This window comes from Malaclemys terrapin, chromosome 6, assembly GCF_027887155.1.
Source record: "Malaclemys terrapin pileata isolate rMalTer1 chromosome 6, rMalTer1.hap1, whole genome shotgun sequence".
Taxonomy (NCBI): Eukaryota; Metazoa; Chordata; order Testudines; family Emydidae; genus Malaclemys; species Malaclemys terrapin.
The window spans coordinates 85,370,873-85,390,330 of NC_071510.1; the positions used below are offsets into that span (position 1 = coordinate 85,370,873).

Consider the following 19,458-nt stretch of genomic DNA (forward strand, 5'->3'; position numbering starts at 1 on the left):
GGCAAGCAGCAGTGAAATACTTGCAAATTTTGAATAACTGGAAATGACAAATTTTAGAAAACCTGTAGGCCTGTTGCGGTACATTAGAATGACTCATTAATGAACACCGTAATACTGTTTATAGTTCCTCCATGGCATTTTTGGTAATGTGCGTGTCTGCACTAAAAAATTAAAAATTATGTGCACAATATTTTAAAATTCTGCATATTTTTTGTCAAAATTATACAATATAATCACACCATTTTCAATTATTTGCTAACAAGTGTTTTGAAATAAATTACCAAAATAATTGAAAATGGTGTGATTATTCTTGTTTCTGTGTTATTTTGACAAATAACATTTTAAAATTCTGCATATTTTATTTGTCAAAATAACAAATTTTAAAATTTGTTTAAAAAAAACAAATTAGTGTTTTTGGCAAAGAATTCTCTCAAGAGTAACAGTGTTCCGTGTGGCACAAGCTGGGTGCGGGAAGCTCAGTGTGGGGGAATCTGGATGCACAGGGACTAGGTTCAGGGGGAATGGGACTCTGCACGGGAGTCCAGGTGAAGGTGGTTAGGGCTCAGTGTGGGGGCTGGGGGATGGGACTTAGTGGGGTGGAGGGATCAGGGTGCAGCTGGTTGGGGCTCAATAGGGTGGGGGTCCAGGTGTGGGGGGCTTCTGATGCAGGGGAGAGTTCAGGGGGCTCTGTGGGGGGGTGCTGTATGGAGGGGGCTCCTGACGTGGAGGGGTTCCCAGATGTGTGGCTGAGGAGAGGGGTCACTGTACAGGGAGCTGCTTCCCCTGTCCACATAACCCCCCCCACCCCCAGCTGAGCCTCACCCCCCTGGCCCCCTCCTGCCAAGTCTGCCCCTTCCTCCCCCCCCCCCCGATCTGATCCAGCCCTGGCTGCTCTGTGCAAGGGGGAACTCCATCTTTGTCCTCCTTCCACCCCTGTCCCCCCAGCTGGGACTAAGGTCCTTGGGTGCTGGCAAGGCATGCCCAGACCTCCTGCCCCCAAGTGATTTATTTCTCCTCTGGCTGCCCAAACACCTGAGTTGCTGCTGCCAGGAGGGGTGAGTGAGCACTGGTGCAGCTTCACTTTGCTTCCCCACAGAAACCATTTTCTGCAAGGAAGTGAAGGGAATCTGCGGGGAGAGGGGGTATTTTTCTGCATCGCAGTGGTGCAGATTTTCCCCAGGAGTTTTATATTTTTTTTATATCTATATATGTGATGGTAATACCATATAAGATGGTAAATATTTAATAGAAGATAATCCTTCCCCTGTGTGTGTGTGTATATATATATATATATATGTGTGTATTCTAGGAAATGGGCATGTATATGTAAGGATTATCTTCTATTAAATATTTACCATCTTAAGTAACCTCCCCCCCCCCCAAAAGAAAATTATGCTACAATGTATCAGCCATTCATGCTTAAAAAAAATTCTCAACTTAGTGCTCAATTAAGCTGCAGTTTGGCAAGCTGCTTAAGCATGTGCCTAGTATTAAGCAAGAGAGTAGTCTTGTTGAAGTCTTAAAGATCATACTTTTATGCTTCAGAGACCATACTAAGTCAGTTTTAGTGGTGAAATGCAATATTATTTTTCAGTAAAAATGAAAATGTTACACATGCTTTAATGTCTTGCTGAATGGCGGTACAATGGCTTGCTTAAAATTGACGCTGTTCATATTTTAAATACTTAACCATGAATAGTACAAAGGACTTTACCGGGATGCTTAGAAGTTAATTAAGACCTGCATTTTCAAGCTGCATACAAATGTTGTGCTTCAGTATTAAAACTGCTGGAAACTGATTTCAAATTTTTTACCCTCTACATTACACTCTGTGCTAGCTATTTTATAGATTCCAAGGCCAGAAGGAATCATTATGATCATCCTGTGTGACCACCTGGGTAGAACTTCCCCAAAATAATTCCTAAACTATATCTTTTAGAAAAATATCCAGCCTTGACTTAGAAATTGTCAGTAATAGAGACTGTGTTGCAACCTGTGGTAAGTTGTTCCAATGGTTAATTACTCTCACTTAAAAAAAAAAAAAAAAAAAAAAAACATTTTAAATTATGCTACCTTTTCAGTCTGAATTTGTCTAGTTTCAGTTTCCAGACATTGGATCATGTTATACCTTTTTTCTGCTAGATTGCAGAGCCTGTTAGTAAATATTTGTTCCCTATGTATCTATATTAATACATCTATATATAGATAGATAGATATTTATATATATCTGTGTGTGTGGATATATACATATATACACACACACACGACTGTGATAGTCACCCCATAACCTTCTTTGTTAAGCTAAATAGATTGAGCTCTTTGAGTCTCTTACTGTAAGGCATGTTTCTAATCCTTTAATCACTCTAGTGGCTCTTCTCCAAACCCTCTCCAGTTTATCTACATCCTTCTTGCATTGTGGACACCAGAATTGGACGCAGTATCTCAACAGCGGTTGCTCCAGTGCCAAATAGAGGCAAAATAACTTCTCTACTCCTACTTGAAATTCTCTTGTTAATGCATTCCAGGATCTCCTTAGCCCTTTTTGGCCACAGAATCACCTTGGGATCTCCTGTTGATGGGTACATGGTGGGATATCCACCATGTTCCCCAAATCCTTTTCAGTGTCATTGCTTCCCAGGATAGAGTCCTCCATCCTAGAAGTATGGCCAGCGTTCTTTGTTCCTAGAGGCATAATTTATATTTAGACATATTAAAACATGTTTTATTTTCTTGTGCTCAGTTTACCAAGTGATCTAGATTACTCTGAATCAGTGACCTGTCCTCTTGATTATTTAGCACTCCCCCAATTTTTGTTTTTTTTGTCTTCTAGGTAATTAATACAAATGTTAAATAATATAGATCAAGGACAGATTCCTGTGGGACCCCACTAGAAACACAACCACTCCAAGATTCCCTGTTTACAGTTACATTTTGAGACCCATCAGTAAGCCAGTTTTTAATCCATTTAAAGTGTGTCATATTAATTTTACCTTTTTTAGTTTTTAATCACACTGTCGGTGGGACTAAGTCAAATGCATTCCAGAAATCTATTACATTCAACGTTACCTTTACAAACCAAATTTATAATCTCATCGAAAGAGATGAAGTTCGTTTGACAGCATCTGTCTTCCATAAACTGATATTGATTGGCATAAATTACACTGCTCTACAGCCAAAATACTTCTGAAATAAACGTAGTAAAAATTCACTAATTCTAGGTCACTGAAAACGAAAATGATTCTTAAAATTGTTGATATGCTATTGGGTCAGTATATACGACCCTTGACTTGGGAATGGCGGAGGATAAGTGAGTTATAAAGGGAAGGGATCTCAATTTAAACCAGAAATGACTAAAATACATCTTTGACTGGATTTATGAATAAATCTATGACTGGGTTTGGACAGTACTTGCTTTTTAGGCAAAACAATGAATGATGCAATCTGAAGCTGGTATTGCGTCATACATGATATGAATTGCATCATGTTATTCCTAGAAGTCATGGATGATGCAGTCATAACGAAGCTTACATCACTCTGCTGAGCAAATTGCCCTATATAAGCTCTAGAAATCATACAGTGTAGTGCTCTCATTTTTCAGTGTTTGATTTTGCAAAGGGACACATTTCTGTTTAGCCAAAGTGAGCAGAGTTGCCTTGTACTGGTGTGAACAGTGCAGATAACTTCTGCTATGTTTGTGGTGAAGTGACTTTTGCATCACAAAAGCACAGTATAACCACTATGGTTAAGAAAGCCTATCACCTTTCTTTTGACTGCAAAATTGGAGATCAGGACAAGAGGTGGGCCCCACACATATGCTGCAACACTTGTGCAACAAATCTTTGCCAGTGGTTGAACAGGAAAAGGAAATCTATGCCTTTTGCAGTGCCAGTGATTTGGAGAGCCAACAGATCATACCAGCAATTGTTTCTTCTGCATGGTGCCTCCAGTTGGGAAAGGTGTGTCAAAGAAGAAAAAGTGGACTGTGCATTATCCAAACATTCCATCAGCTATATGCCCAGTACCCCACGGAGAAGGACTGCCGGTTCCTGATGCACCAGAATCATTCTCACTTGAGTCAGACGAGGAAGTGGATGAAACTTCTGGTCCTGAACCATCAATGTCACAGGACCCACGTTTTCTCCCATCCTCCTCCTCCTCTGAACCACACCTCATAACACAAGGTGAACTGAATGACCTTGTCAGGGATTTGGAACTGCCCAAGAGTAAGGCAGAGCTGTTGGGCTCCGGACTACAGCAGTGGAATCTCCTGGCAGGTGATGTTAGGGTTTCCATGTTCCGTGACCATCAAAAGGATCTTGTCCCATTCTTCTTCATGGAAGGTGATCTTGTAGCCTGCAACAACATCAATGGTGTGATGGCGGCCCTCAACATCGTTCACGATCCAGATGAGTGGAGACTGTTCATTGATTCATCGAAGACGAGTCTTAAAGCTGTTTTACTGCATAATGGCAATGTTTTGCCATCAATTCCAGTTGGTCATGCAGTCCATATGAAGAAAACCTATGACAACATGAAACAACTTTTGAGGTGCATAAACTATGACCAACATCAGTGGCAGCTTTGTGGCGATTTGAAGGTTGTTGCTCTCTTGCTTGGTCTGCAGACTGGATACACAAAGTACTGCTGTTTTCTCTGCGAATGGAATAGTCGTGCAAGAGATTCCCACTACATCAAGAAAGATTGGCCACTCCGACGGTCATTGGAGCTTGGGAGGAAAAGTGTTCAGCATCTACCACTTGTTGAATCAAGGAAGATTTTGTTACCACCCTTACACATCAAGCTGGGTCTGATGAAGAACTTTGTCAAGGCCATTGACAAAACACAAGCAGCTTTCAAGTACCTCCGTGGAAAATTTCCAAGGTTAAGTGAAGCTAAGATAAAGGAAGGTGTCTTTGTTGGTCCTCAGATTCGTGAACTTCTTCGAGATGATGCATTTGACCTTGCACTGCATGGCAAGGAAAAGACAGCATGGAAAGCCTTCCAGTTAGTGGCAATAAATTTTCTCGGAAACAACAAGGCAGACAACTACAGGTTGTTGATTGGAAAACCTCCTCAAGGCATACAAAAGCCTTGGTTGCAACATGTCACTAAAGATACATGTTTTGCAGTCTCATCTAGATTTTTTTCCACCGAACTGTGGAGCAGTGAGCGCCGAGCACGGCGAGCGATTTCACCAGGACATTGCAACAATGGAGAAACGCTGTCAGGGCAAATGGAGCCCATCAATGCTTGCAGACTATTGCTGGACAGTGACAAGAGATGCTCCATTTAATGAATACAAGAGACAAGCCAAGAAGCGCCCAGTAGACACTGAATAGGACTAAACTATGTACATAATAATTTTTTGCCTTTTGTTTCATAATAAATTTTATTTAGATAAGCCTTTTGCTGATTTTTAAAGTGTTACATAAACAGGACAGGTGAAATCTTATGTAAAGCAACCATAAACACATGAAAAGACCTAGGTTTACAATTTATGATTAAAACTCTATCTACACACTATACATAGACCTAAAATGTAAAAACTTAAATATCTTAGAAACAGTAGCCAATCAGTTGTTTTAATTGTCATATTTGAATTCAGCACATCAAAATACATAATAAATAGCGCATTTTATCTCTGAAGCATACGACTTCTCAGAAATTGTAGACCAGTGCTATAGAACCCTCCTTTAATTCTTTATTAATCAAGTCTCATATTACCCCCTTCATTATCAGACTGACAGGCCTATAATTGTGTTATCCTGTTTCTTTTTTAAAATAGTGGCACAGTGTTAGCCCAGTCTTTTGAAACTCTTTGAAATCAACATTACCAGTCTAGGTCTCCTCAGCCAGCTCTTTTAAAACTCTTGGATGCAAGTTTATGTGGGCCTACTGACTTAAAAATGTCTAACTTTAATAGTTGCTGTTTAACATCCTCCTGAGATATTAGTGGAATGGAAAGAGTCTCATGTGCGAGAGCATCATTTGTGTTTTAAGGTTTGTCACTGTGGAAGTAGAGTGCTATTTGGAAGTAACAGCAATTACACGTCGAAGTAATCAGTGTCAACTTTAGTGTAATCTTTGAAACATAAACATTTTCCTTAACAACCTTACTTTTTTTAGAAACTGGAACAACTGAATCAGTATCCAGATTTTAACAACTACCTGATATTTGTTCTTACGAAATTGAAGTCTGAAGGTAAGTTGCTGGGTTTTTGCTGTCTTATTCTAGGCATTGTCCAATGACTTTAATTCATTTGTCTAGATTTTTTAGAAGTGGAGGATAGATTTAGATGCTGATCCTGCCACCAGCTCCACAGGCTGACCTGTACACTTGTGTGGAGCTTTACTGACTATTAGGGAGCTGGGTGGGCTCAAGGGCCTGTCTGCCTATTGCCAGTTGTAGGATCAAGACTTTAGACCAGACTACGTTCTAGCTTTCCTTTTTTTTGCTCCTGGATGTTAGCATCAGTGCTTCGTCAGAGTAAAATTAGATCGTGTAGTAACCTTCCTTGTTGGAAGGCGGATGTTCAGAGGTCACGAATCAAATGAATTTCTAACCAGATTAAGACCAAGTAGTTTGTGCATGCTATTAAAACCATTACACAATTTGGCATATTTAGTAGTTTCTGATTGAGAGTTTGCAGTGTTAGAAAAGTAGTGTTAAAGGTTTCTCTGAAGACCCCAGTTTGCTTGGCAGTGCTGTTATCAAGAGGACTGTCTAAATGGATGTCTGACGGCATTTTATACTGCTATGTCTTCTGTCTTAAAAATGAGACTGAGGCTAGGCTGCCACACTGTCTGCCTTGGGAATGTTTCTCAGACACCCATGAAGCCGCTACATACTTACAAATGTTACTGCTTGGATTCAGTGTTTAAGAGTGTCTCTGTTCATACTGTGAGTGGTAGCACTTGTTTCCAAGGTAGGAGAGGCCAGACTCTTCTATGCTTATAAGAAGTTTTGTTTTGTTTTATTTCAGGATATCCTTATTTTTAGCCAACTTCTTATGTGAAGGCTTTTTTCCACTAGTCTATTTTGCAGATCTGTAGTTCTCCTAATAATTCAGAGTGCATTTTTCCCCACCCTGAACCTCTTGGGGTTGTGACTTTATCTTCTTAAGGTACTTTAATACTTGTTTCTATTTCTTTGGTATGTGGTGGTGGTCGTGGTTTTTTAATTGATCATCATCATTTGATAAATTGGCCTATATCCTGATATGCTTGCTTCCTGGGCAACTGAAGGAACAGACTGTTTTGGGGGGCAGTGTTCACACCCTGACAGGATGAGGTGTGACAGCCAATAGGGATCTGACTCATGCTCTACCCCATTAATGCTGCAATATTGGCGACTCTAAATATTAAAAAAAACAGGATTTTAGCTTAAAAATCATGACCCTATACTGAAAAACAATAACTGTTGGGTTCTTTTTAATGTTTCCTGGTTTCATAGCTATTTAGGATTTTCTCCACTCCCATGAGGCTAGACACTTACATAATTTATAATTTTCAAAAGAGTATTTTGAATTGGGAATTGGAGATTTAGTAAAAACAGCCAACATCACAAGGCATGTGATGGAACTGATTAGTTGGCAAAACTGCTGTTCTGAAGTGTCAAAAATCTTTAAAAGCTGAAGAGTACTGCCTGCTAGTTTTGCACTAAAGAGGTAAAACAGAGGAATGAGAATCCTGTTGCAATAACACTGTTGGAAGCAAAAGCACAGATAAGTGAATATTATTTGACATTTCACTGTGGGGGCTGATGATCTAGTATATGTTTATGCAGTGCTAGCAGAATTGTAAGACCATATGTGTTTCTTTGCTTTCTTGGGGGGGACGGGACCTCCCCCTCTTTTGTTAGTGCTCTCTAAGTGGCCTCATAAAGGGTAGCACTTCTGGCTTAAAGTGCTGTGTGTTTGAAATATTTTCCATTCAATTTCAGTGTACACAGTCCATGGCATTCCATGTTAATTTATCTGACATTACCCTGATCAACAGTAGATTCATGTAAAGGTGAAAACAGATTTGTCCCAACTGCCTAAATATAGGAACATAACTTCAGTAAGAACCTAAAACAATGCTGGTAGGGTTGATGCTGGAATGTTGATACTGTCTGCTAATGAGTAGCAATAATTACAGTTTCAAAATACCATAAACAGAATTCTTAGCTATGCAGCACATGGATGGCTGTACAGCTTCTGATCCATAACTATGTATTTATTGCTCAATTATGCAGGTCCCTGTGCTCTTCCTAATAATGGCCTTTGGACAATCAGAATGTTGAGATTTGCATGTCCATACAACTGGTTCTTTAACCATGAAGTTCTTATGCAAATCCCTATGGCTTGATTGCCTCCTATTTTCAACTTATCTGTCATGCACCTATAAACATAATGTTCAACTTTTGACAGCCTTCCCACCTAATTCTAGATATTAAATATTTCTCAGTTAACATAGGAATTCAGCCCCTATAATCCTGATCCTACAGGTCCGGTCTATGCTGGAGCACAATACTGTATAACTTTCAATACTGTATAACTTTTGATACTTCCTGTTGACTCCTTACCATATCCTAGACTAATAAACCTTCTAGCCCAGGATATTGTTGTGGCGGAGTTAACTGGAATCATCCAAAAGTTATTTTTAAAAATAACGAATTACATTTATTTTTAAAAAGGGAGAGAGGGGATTGGAGAGGAAAAACGGATTTCAATGGGAGCTGCTTAGATAATCTTTGGAAACAAAGCATCTTTGTTTCAGATCTGTGTGTTTTAAAACAAACAATTAGGGTTTTATGACTAAATTTATTTGAGTTTTAATGATTCTTGACAGGCTAAGTATGATTTAATAATTTAGGGTCTCTATTTCAGTTACCTTTTATGAATCATTAGTAATCAACCTCTTGTCTATATACCATTGGTACTTAGTAACTTTTCTTTTTAAATGCCCTATCTGACATGAATTAATTACTGTAATGCAAATAGACTGACATATAATTGAGCGAGCAAAGCAGAGCCCTGCACTTGAGAAAATTTGCCTGTTTGTCAAGCAATAACTTTTCAAAAGAGCATCTGATCAATTGTGGGGAATGTTCCGGATGTTAATGGGCAGAAGCCTGTTGATTTTGGTGAAAAATCAAAAAACTGGAAAACCTGATTTTCTCTAAAATCAGATCCATCAAGTGCCCAATTGGTGCTCCCTCAGGAAGCTCTCTGGTGCCCCCTGCTGCTACCTGTAAATGGCTAGCTGTAATGCATGTAGTTTCGCACTTAGTTGCTTATATAGGCTGAGCTGTACACCCAGGTGTACTCGTGGGTGGGGATGGTTTCCAGCTGCCCAAGAAGGGCCTGCATTTGCGCATAAATAGTTGTCCAACACACCGAGGCTGGCCTACATTAGCAATGATGTGCACGACCCTAGTTTGACTCTTATCTGGAAATGAACATAGAATCATAGAACTGGAAGGGACCATGAGAGGACCTCTAGTCCAGTCCCCTGCACTCATGGCAGGACTAATTATTATCTAGACCATTCTAGATGTCTAGAATATGTGGCATCCCCTTAATTTATTCCATGGTGGATGCTAGATGTGAACACCCTTTTGACTCTTCTAAATTTGTACTCCATGTGTTTTCGTTCTTGTATTTTGTTTCACCTTGCGCATGCCTCAGCATGTTTTGTAGTTAGTATTGTTGGGAGTATCATAGAATATCAGGGTTGGAAGAGACATCAAGAGGTCATCTAGTCCAACCCCCTGCTCAAAGCAGGACCAATTCCCAACTAAATCATCCCAGCCAGGGCCTTGTCAAGCCGGCCTTAAAAGCCTCTAAGGAAGGAGACTCCACCACCTCCCTAGGTAACGCATTCCAGTGCTTCACCACCCTCCTAGTGAAATAGTGTTTCCTAATATCCAACCTGGACCTCCCCCACTGCAACTTGAGACCATTGCTCCTTGTTCTGTCATCTGCCACCACTGAGAACAGCCGAGCTCCATCCTCTTTGGAACCCCTCTTCAGGTAGTTGAAGGCTGCTGTATAGGTATAGGTATATGAAGGTATAGAATTACCTTTATTTTTTTTCCTTCTCCACTTTTCTGGGGAGCTTATTTGGCTTGGCTGGGCATGCCTCGTTCCCAGATTTTTAAACACTGTCAAGAGGCTATCCCAACCAGCAATGTCCACTCTCTGTATCTGTTACGTTTTTGGGAGATATGGGACTCTCCCAAGTAACTTTTGCCTGGCTCTGAAATGTAGAGTTTGGAAGAATCAGGAGACCAACTGAAGCTGCTGATGATGGAGCACTCCCTTTGGCCTGCTTCTGAGTCAGGTGAGGAGACCCTCTGTACATTTTGTGTCTGGAGAGATTCATTGCCCCTTCAACTTTGGCTAATATATCGCATAAAAAGGAGAAGGTCTTGGAGGACTCGGGGAAGGCTCTGAAGAGGAGTGTGGTCTCCCACACTAGGAGCCAGCTCCCAAGGAAGTCCCAATTTTCTTCTAGGTGTATGGTGTTGAGGCCTAGAACTCTTCACTTGGTGCCATGGAGGCGAAAGACACTTCCTCCAGTACCAGTGGAGCAGGGAGATCCCGCAGCACTTTGGAGAATCATGGTGCCAGCAGGGCCCCAGCACAGTCTGTTTCAGACTTAGCAACAGTGTCTTCATGCTAGGCTCCGTCAGTACCAACAAAATCAAAGTATGCAGCTTCAGAGCCAACTCACTCCAAACCAACAGTACTGCTCAGATCAATTGCTACATCAGTACTGATCCAGTCAGTACAGTAGGAATTCCGTTACTCCAGGGACCTGTCAGTGTTAGACAAGCCAGAGTCCCACTACATGTGGGTAGTGATAGTCTCAGAACTGAGACCCCAATCTCCAGATTACCAACGCTTCCTGATACCACAGGATTCTTCACCCCCTGTCCCCTCACCCACCACCACCACATTGAAGGACATTCAGTAGGATGAGGGAGGCATTCGGTGAATCTCCTCCTTATCAGTGTGGGGTTCCCCTCTGCATCATTACAGGAATCCATACTTTGACAAGGACCCTCGCCCACATCAGGGGTTGTGGGATCAGTCCTTGGTACTATCCTCTCTCCTGTAGGGGCCTCCTCTATGGCCATACTGGCATCGTTGGGTAGCATATTGGCAGCACTTTGACAGACTTCTAGCTCCACTGCACCAGGAGACTATGGTCACTATCTCCTCCACCAACCCCCTAACACCGTTGTTAGGACAGGAGGCTAGGGTGGACACAAAGGCTATCTCTCAAGCCCCTATTTTGTCTTAGTCTCCAGACGAGGCAGTCATGCCACCACCACTATCGATGGCTATTTTTGTTGTTGTTGTTGTTGTTTTTTTTTTTTTTTCAAACTCCGTTCCAGAACCTTGTGAATTGGAGGAGCTGGTAAGTATAGAACCTGGATAGCAAAAGCTGGAAACTGATTCGATGGTTTTGTTTTTCTAAGAAATGCCTCTCCTACCAAGATAATCATGACTTTGTCTCTTATCTTGAGATCACCCCCGGGAAGATAGAAAGGCATACATCTTCACTACCAGAGGAAGGCATCTTGTAGCGACCCTAGGTTCAGGCCTCCTCTGGAGCAAACATTCTGACATATTATGTTGTACTTGTGGCAAACAAGTTTATTGTGGGGAATGCCCACCAATGGAATATCATTTTTGTCCTGGAACTGGGCAAGGACCATTCATGGTTGGCCACTGATTGTCTGTTCAGGAAGCCTGCTACAGTTGTTTATGGCTCTGGAGAGCTTGAGGACCATTGGGCACTTGGGTACCAATTTCAGAAGTAGACGGCTTCCAGATACATGGGTTAGAAATAGGTGCCCCTTTTCTTCTTCACGTACGGCATGGCTGCCGTGTGGTCTTGACTACCTGCACTATGGAATTTTGGAAGACAAGTAGAAACGTTACATAGACCAGCCTGATGGTTCTGAGCTCTAAGCCATTCATCTGGTCAGCCCCTTTCTTTTGGCCAGAAGATAGATGACACTAAGTAGTTGCCTTGGATGGCTATAGAAGCTGGCTCATGGGAAGTGCTAATCAGACCAGTGTGTGTGATCACTTCTGCTGCTCTAACTACCGGTAGTTAATCTAAATCTGATGAAAAGTGTCTTAACATGTGCCACTCTGGAAAAATTGGGTCTCTTCTTTCTGTGGATCCTAGTCTAACAAGTGATATAATAACTTTCAGCTTCTGGTATTTCAAATTTCAAGCGTTCTAGAAATGATGTGAACAGCTATATTTCTTTGGTGGCTGATTTTATTGAGCTTTGTACTTTAGCCTTGTTCTCTATTCTAAGTGCTGAAATAGTATATTTCAGTGTTCTCATTAAAAAATTCTATTTATGGACCTTCTTAACTCTTTATGGTGGGGGGGACTTTGCTTTTGGGTCAAGGTTTTTCATGCCATCTTTATTAAAAATTCTAAAAGGTGGTTTTGTGTTTATACTGCTCTTTGCTTTAACCTGAGACGTTAAATATTTATTCCTTGATGTACGGTAATCTAAGTGATATCATGTGTATTGAGTGGTTGAATGTTTCTATAGAAACTTGTAGACCAGTTCTTGCCTCCTAGGCATTTGAAATCTAAGGGTTTTTTTATAATTTATCGGGAAACTAAAGGCAAAGATAGGTAAACCCAGAAAATCCAAAAGGGATGTGAGCTTTGATTATTCTATATCTAGCCAAGTGGATTCATGGGGAAACAGACACCACTTCATAACTTTCTTTTTGTCAAGAGCTTTAATTAAAATGTTATGTAATATGAATCCTAGTGTAACAAAATAAATATTGGGACACAGCATGGTTTCCTTCGTTTGGAATAGCTAGGTCTGAAGAACCTTGTTTGTTCAGTAATATTACGTGTACTACTTACTCTTGGGGCTTTATTGCACTTGTCCCTACATCACTTCTAATCTCTCTTGCTTGGCTTGCAAGACAAGGAAGAGAAACTGAATCCAGATGTTTTGCAGTACACACCACTACCACAAGGCTGCTTAATTTAATACAGTTGTCAGTAGACATGAGAGATTTTATTTCTAATTCTGAAACTATTGCTAGTAGTTAGCCTTAACTTCATCCATGGATATTTTACCCTCTATTGCAACTATTGTCTTTAAAAGCAGAACTGGAGATACGTCTCTACCCCGATATAACGCTGTCCTCGGGAGCCAAAATATCTTACCTCATTATAGGTGAAACTGTGTTATATCGAACTTGCTTTGATCTGCCTGAGTGTGTAGCCCCGCCCCCCGGAGCACTGCTTTACTGTGTTAAATTCAAATTTATGTTCTATGGGGGTAGAGGGGTACTGAAATTTAGTGGTACCAAACGTGTGTATGATTCTTCCCTTTGAAAGAGTACATAATTCTATAAATTTGATAGTGTCCTATACACCCAGTGAAATCTGAAAGTAATTTTATTGTATTGTTGCAGATGAACCCACACGGTCCCTGAGTGGTCTCATCTTGAAGAATAACGTGAAAGCGCATTTTCACAACTTTCCAAATGGAGTAACAGACTTCATCAAGAGTGAATGTCTAAACAACATTGGTGACTCCTCCCCATTAATTAGAGCAACTGTAGGTGAGTTTCCAGATACAAATTTTCTGTTATTGTTGGTAGTTCTTCCAGCTTTCTTGTTGTATTTCTTACCTCTGATGTATAAATAGGGAGAATCTGAGTTACTTCTACATCTGTAACATACTGACATTATCTGCATGATCAGTCAGAGCTAAATTAAAGTGGTGTAAGAAGTATGATACTGTCAAAACTAATGTGTTTTGAACGCAACATACGGATGAGACTGAAATGCAGTTTAATATTGCATCTGTGTAAAGTTTTCTTTATCGGGCTCATGAGACGTACACTTCTGACTTGTTCCCTTCTTATTTAAAGCTGAATTGAGAATTCAAGCTAATAATTTTTGACATAAGTGTCATCGTTTAAGGCCAGAAGGGACCACTCAGTAGGTCCATTAGTATGACTTTCTGCATGTCACGGTCCCATTAAATTTTCACACAGCTACCCTTGTATTAAGCCCAAAGGCTTCAGTTAGGCTAAAGCATTTCAGTCCTCAAAAGACTAAACCGCAGGCATAAAACAGGAGAGAGCAAGGTGCCACCAATGCTCAAGGTCCCTGCAGTGGGGTTGGTTTAATTTTGAGTAGGTGGGAGATGCCAGATGATTCCAGCAGGTGCCCCAGGCTACAAAGAGAGATGAAAAATACTACTCTAAAATACATCTAGCCAGCTGCACATTGAGGAAAAAAATTCCTTTCTGATTCCCTGCTGGTGATTGGATAGAGAGCCCTGAAACATGAGGTTGCTGGTTCTACTGGTTACTAATTTCATAACTGTCCCTAAGCTTTGCATCTAAAATTGGAATGAGATGAATGACTGTTTCAAAATAATATTTAAGTTTCTGTTGACTACAGCATTGAAACATCTTGTATCAGCTGACATTTTGGAGCAGCGTCTGTACATTTTTTTTTCTTTCTAGTGAATTGTACCGTGGTAGAGACAATAGGGACAAATCAAGAGTAGGGCACCATTGTACTGTGTTGTACAAATGCACAGAAAGTGATCGTTCCTGTTCTGAAGCACTTACAATGAGAGACACAACAAATGAACCAGACAAAAAAACCCAAAACTTTAAGTTCTGGCCTTTTTTGTTGAACTTTTGTCTAACTTATTAATGTTTTAAATACTTGTGTTATTTCTGTTATATTTCAAACAGTAGAAAAGTCACTGTTTGACCAAATTTAGTCTGTCTCCTGTCAGAGAGAGAGAGAGAGTTTCTGAAAATGGAATATTGCTATTTGTGTCCTAGCTGGTGGGCTTTTTGGAGGGTGAGGGGGAGTTTGTATCTATAATCTTGACTGATTACTTACTAACTGAGGAGTTAGGTTTATTAGAGAGAAATTTGCTGTGTGTCTGATCCCTCAAGTCCATTTCTGTATGGATTCCCCTCTCTTCTCCCCCCCCCCCTCCCGGCTGTTTTGGGAGGGAGAGGGGGATGCCTGTCTCTTGCGAACCCTCCCTTCTACCTCCCTCCATTTTTTTTTTTTTTTTTTTTTAAAGAATTGCTTTGATTCTTTCTCCCCTCCACGCTCCCTCCCCCCCCCCATATTTCTGTTCTCCTGTTAACAAGGTAGAGGCAAGTTTCTGCATGTCTTCTGCTCTCAGGGCTTAGAAATGCCTAAGATCCTCTCTGCTGGCTCTCATGTACCTCAAAGGAGTAATCAGTGGAGCTGGTTAAGGAGTGCATTTCAGCTCCTGTGTGGCCTGCTGTTTGTAGCTCACACTGGAAAAGAGAACCCAGTTGCTCCTTTGAAGTGGATTTGCTTGTCTCCTGATGGAACTGTAGTAATAGGGGTGAGACAAGGCATTATTTGTAGCACCCTGTCACTTACGTTGCTGCAGCATTAAACACCTTCTGTTGGGGGATCATGAGCACCTGGGTGGTAATCACTGGGTTATTGATGTAATTGGGAGGATAGAAATGGAAGGAACAGGAAGCAAGGGGAAGCTCAGAAGGAAAGCTAGGAGGGTGAGCCTGGACTGAGGAGCGAAGGTTGTGGGGAAGCCTTCCTTTTCTGTAAGCTTGCATTAAACCAAGATAACTTTGTAAATACACACCTTGGTGAAAGGGTAGCAACCTGGTGTCTGTTTGTGACCATGAGACTACATGAGCTGGCCAGGCAGTGAAGTACACTGGGTGGGTGATTGAGGAACCCTGTGACAAGGGGTTTGGAGTGCGCCTGGATTTATAATGTAGCTATTTTTGTGCGTTGAAGGATTCTTGCAAAGATTCTTGGGCACATAACTCTGAAGATGAATACCAGCTACCTAGTTCTTTGTCTAGGCTAGAATGACACTTGAGTGCTGAGGCACCTACTTCAGGGCTGCTCTCCATCACAACCTCAACTGCAGGTTCCCCACAGATTTCTGCCAGTCACGGCCTGGCTCTTGGTGGGGGCATTTGACACTAGCCAAACCTAAGAAGCCCATTGCTAAGCCGTGTCAGTCTGCTAGGCTGCCACGTTGGCACTGAGCAACCAGGCACCAATAATTGCCCAGGCTCCTATTGAACTTACTTATGGAGTTAGCCTCTGCTCCTCTAGCAAGAGCAATAGTTCCCTTCCTTCAAAAAGAGAGGAGAAGACAGAACATTGCACCATGAAGGTGGTACCAAAGAAACAGATGCTGCTGCTGCTGCTGCTCCTCCTCATTGGCTAATCTGGTGCTGAGCTCTTCAGTGCTAAGCAGGCTGGAACAATGCCGTCTCCAACTCCTGGCATGGGAGCTATTGGAGCCAAGCCAGTTGATGCTAGTCTCTGAGAGGTGGCGCTATTTGAGAATCCCTATGATCCCTTCTGTCTGTGTGTTTGGCACTGGGCCTTCTGCTCAGATATTGGCTCCTTAGCTTACATGCTGTTGCCTCGTCACCCAGCCTCATCTATGAGATTACAGTGTTCTGAGACTGGCCCAGAAATTCCCTTAGTGCTCTCTGGAATAGGATTTGAGGGCCCAATGCCAATGTTGACATTGGGTTTTGATTTGCAATAGCCCACCATGTGTCGGAGGGGCCCTGGTGAGATGTAATGCAGGGTCCTTGTGCATTTGTTAATGTGGTCTCTCATACAAGAGTCTATCCAGGTTCTTATTGATTGACTGGCCCCAAACATCTAAACCGAAAGATGATGGGATGCTTCATTAGCACCAACACTGTTAACACAGCCTACAGCACTGACTTTGGTACAAGGTGACCTGATTTTTCAGCGATACCTTCCCCAACTCTCACATGTCACTACACCAGTGACTGATGTGGGGGTTGATGTCCATTTGGATGATGATTTCCCTTATTGGGGCCATCACTTGATGCCACCTGTGACTATAAACAGTTTAAGGAGCGTCACATTCCACATGCTTCCCAATTTGCCAACAGATATTACAGTGGTGGAAACTCCTGATTCCTTCTTTGACATATTAAAAGTCCAGGTAGGTTGGTTTTTGTTTTTAAATCCTTTGCTAGTTATCCACTGACTCTTTCTGCTTCCTTGAAATGGGGTTCTTCAGCCTATCTGTCCTAAGCCCCCAGAATCATCACTGACCCCTGAGATACTTAAACACACCCATCTCCCAGAACTACACCCAAAAGGTGTGAAGCTTTTGGTTTACAGTCAGACTCTCAGGGGCGTAGGTGAAGTAGTCAACATACAAACTTTTCACAATCTAACAGCTTTTGGTCTTTTTTATACCTCATCACGTGACGCAGAAGATAGTATAGATCATACAAAACAAACATCTGAAAGTGCAATGTCTCACATTCTAGCGAACTCTTTTCTTGTGAGTCATGGGTGTGCCATTAGTGTCCAGGTAGGCAGGATGTCCCCTGTCTCTTGCAGGCTGTTACATGGTGAGTAGTCTGTCCCTTATGTACTGGAGGCAGTCTCCAAGCAGACCTGCCTCTGCCCTTTTAAAACCTTCAGCCCCCTGTACCAGATGACACCCATGTCAGTTTCCCCATAGGAGCACAAACCCCTGTCAGGTAACCTTGTTGCCAAGGTCGCTTTCCCACGGCTAAACCAGTTTTTTCGAGCGGGGACCAATCCTTTGTCTGGACAAATTTCCGGCAACTGAGAAATTAAGTCAGCTATCATCTGTTGTTGTTGTTTTTGCCACCAACCTGTGGAATTTTCAACCTAACACTGAGGCAAACCAGCCATAGAGAAGAGAAAACAGACTGCACAAAATGGAATTTGCAGCCTGACACAGATGTGTAGGATGCATAATTAATAAATTGTATAAAGTATTACCAATTCATCTCAAACCTGAGTTAGCCTGCCAAGTTAGTTTTCAGGCTGATAGGTCACAGGACATCCCCAACTTTTTTCTCCTTGTATAACTGCTTACATATGAAGCCATTACATTACAGGGTGACTAAGCAGCACATCCCAAATGCAGGCAAGTTGAGCAGGCTAACTGTTCTACACCAGCTTCTGCAACTACTAGTGGGAAATCAAGAACATTTATATTAAAAGAAGTCAATTCACTTTGAGTGCTTTAAACCCCTCCTGCTCCTACAGATGCCTCCAATGTGGGCAGGGGAGGGGCATTACCAAGAACTACACGTACATGGCAGTTGTGATATCAGAGAGCAAAGCTCTACATGTGCCTTCTGGAACTCAGGGCAGTTAGCTGGGACCTGAACCTTTCTATCACTAAATCAACACCAAGTGATACGGGTCCTGATGGGCATCATCATGGCCATGTAGTACATAAACAAGAAGGGATCTACTTCCTACCCATCTGTACAAAAGCAGAGAAACGCTGGTATTGGTGCACCAAACACCAGATCCGCCTTATAATTACATCTTGTTGAGACCAATGTGCAATCAGACTTCCTCAGCAGGAGAAAGCAGGATCCAAATGTGTGGTCCATGCAACCTTCAGGAGACTGGAAACCTGAAAGTGGATCTCTGCTTCCCGAGGAAACATGAAGTGCCTTTTATGCTGCAGAAGAGCAGGCCAGGGACAAGAAGTCATTGGATTTTTTTCTGGACTGGAGCAAAGGCTTATGTATCTTCCCTCAATCCCACTCATTCTCAGTGCTATAGGAAATCAAGAGACAGCAGTAGCTATTCTAGTGTTCCCAGTGTGTCTGGTCCCAGAGCTGGTATACTGAGCCCTTGCTGCTCTCCCTGCAACATCCTTTCCCACTTCCACAATCTCTAGACCTTTTGTTTCTGTGGAATAGCTGGGCACTTCACTGCTACCTAGAGAAACTCCCACCTGTTGGCCTGGATAATGCTGCTCTACAGCCAAAATGCCTCTGAAATAAATGTAGTCAATGTTTACTAATTCTGGGTCACTGAGAACAAAAATGATGCTTAAAATTGTTGATTGGCTCTAGATTTCAAGATATGCTATTGGGTCAGTATATACAACCCTTGATTTGGGAATGGCGGAGGATAAGTGAGTTATAAAGGGAAAGGATCTCAATTTAAACCAGAAATGACTAAAATACATCTTTGACTGGATCTATGAATAAATCTATGACTGGGTTTGGACAGTACTTGCTTTTTAGGCAAAACAATGAATGATGCAATCTGAAGCTGGTATTGTCATACATGATATGAATTGCATCATGTTATTCCTAGAAGTCATGGATGATGCAGTCATAACGAAGCTTACATCACTCTGCTGAACAAATTGCCCTATATCAGCTCTAGAAATCATACAATGTCGTGCTCTCATTTTTCAGTGTTTGATTTTGAAAAGGGACACATTTCTGTTTAGCCAAAGTGAGCAGAGATGCCTCGTACTTGTGTGAACAGTGCAGATAACTTCTGCTATGTTTGTGGTGAAGTGACCTTTGCATCACAAAAGCACAGTATAACCACTATGGTTAAGAAAGCCTATCACCTTTC

The 19,458-nt window shown here is 41.7% G+C and overlaps 1 protein-coding gene across 7 annotated transcripts in view; it reads left to right on the forward strand.

Moving 5' to 3' along the window:
• TNPO1 (transportin 1) overlaps window positions 1-19,458 on the forward strand; it is a 162,107-nt gene that overhangs the window by 37,418 nt on the left and 105,231 nt on the right. For all 7 annotated transcript variants that reach the window (XR_008445279.1, XM_054031249.1, XM_054031247.1 and 4 more), the window contains 2 exons: window positions 6,127-6,202; window positions 13,461-13,610. Coding sequence is in view for 6 of the 7 variants with exons in the window: in XM_054031249.1 (XP_053887224.1) it covers window positions 6,127-6,202; window positions 13,461-13,610 (226 nt within the window). In the remaining variant the exon portion in view is untranslated. The remainder of the gene's footprint in view (window positions 1-6,126; window positions 6,203-13,460; window positions 13,611-19,458) is intronic.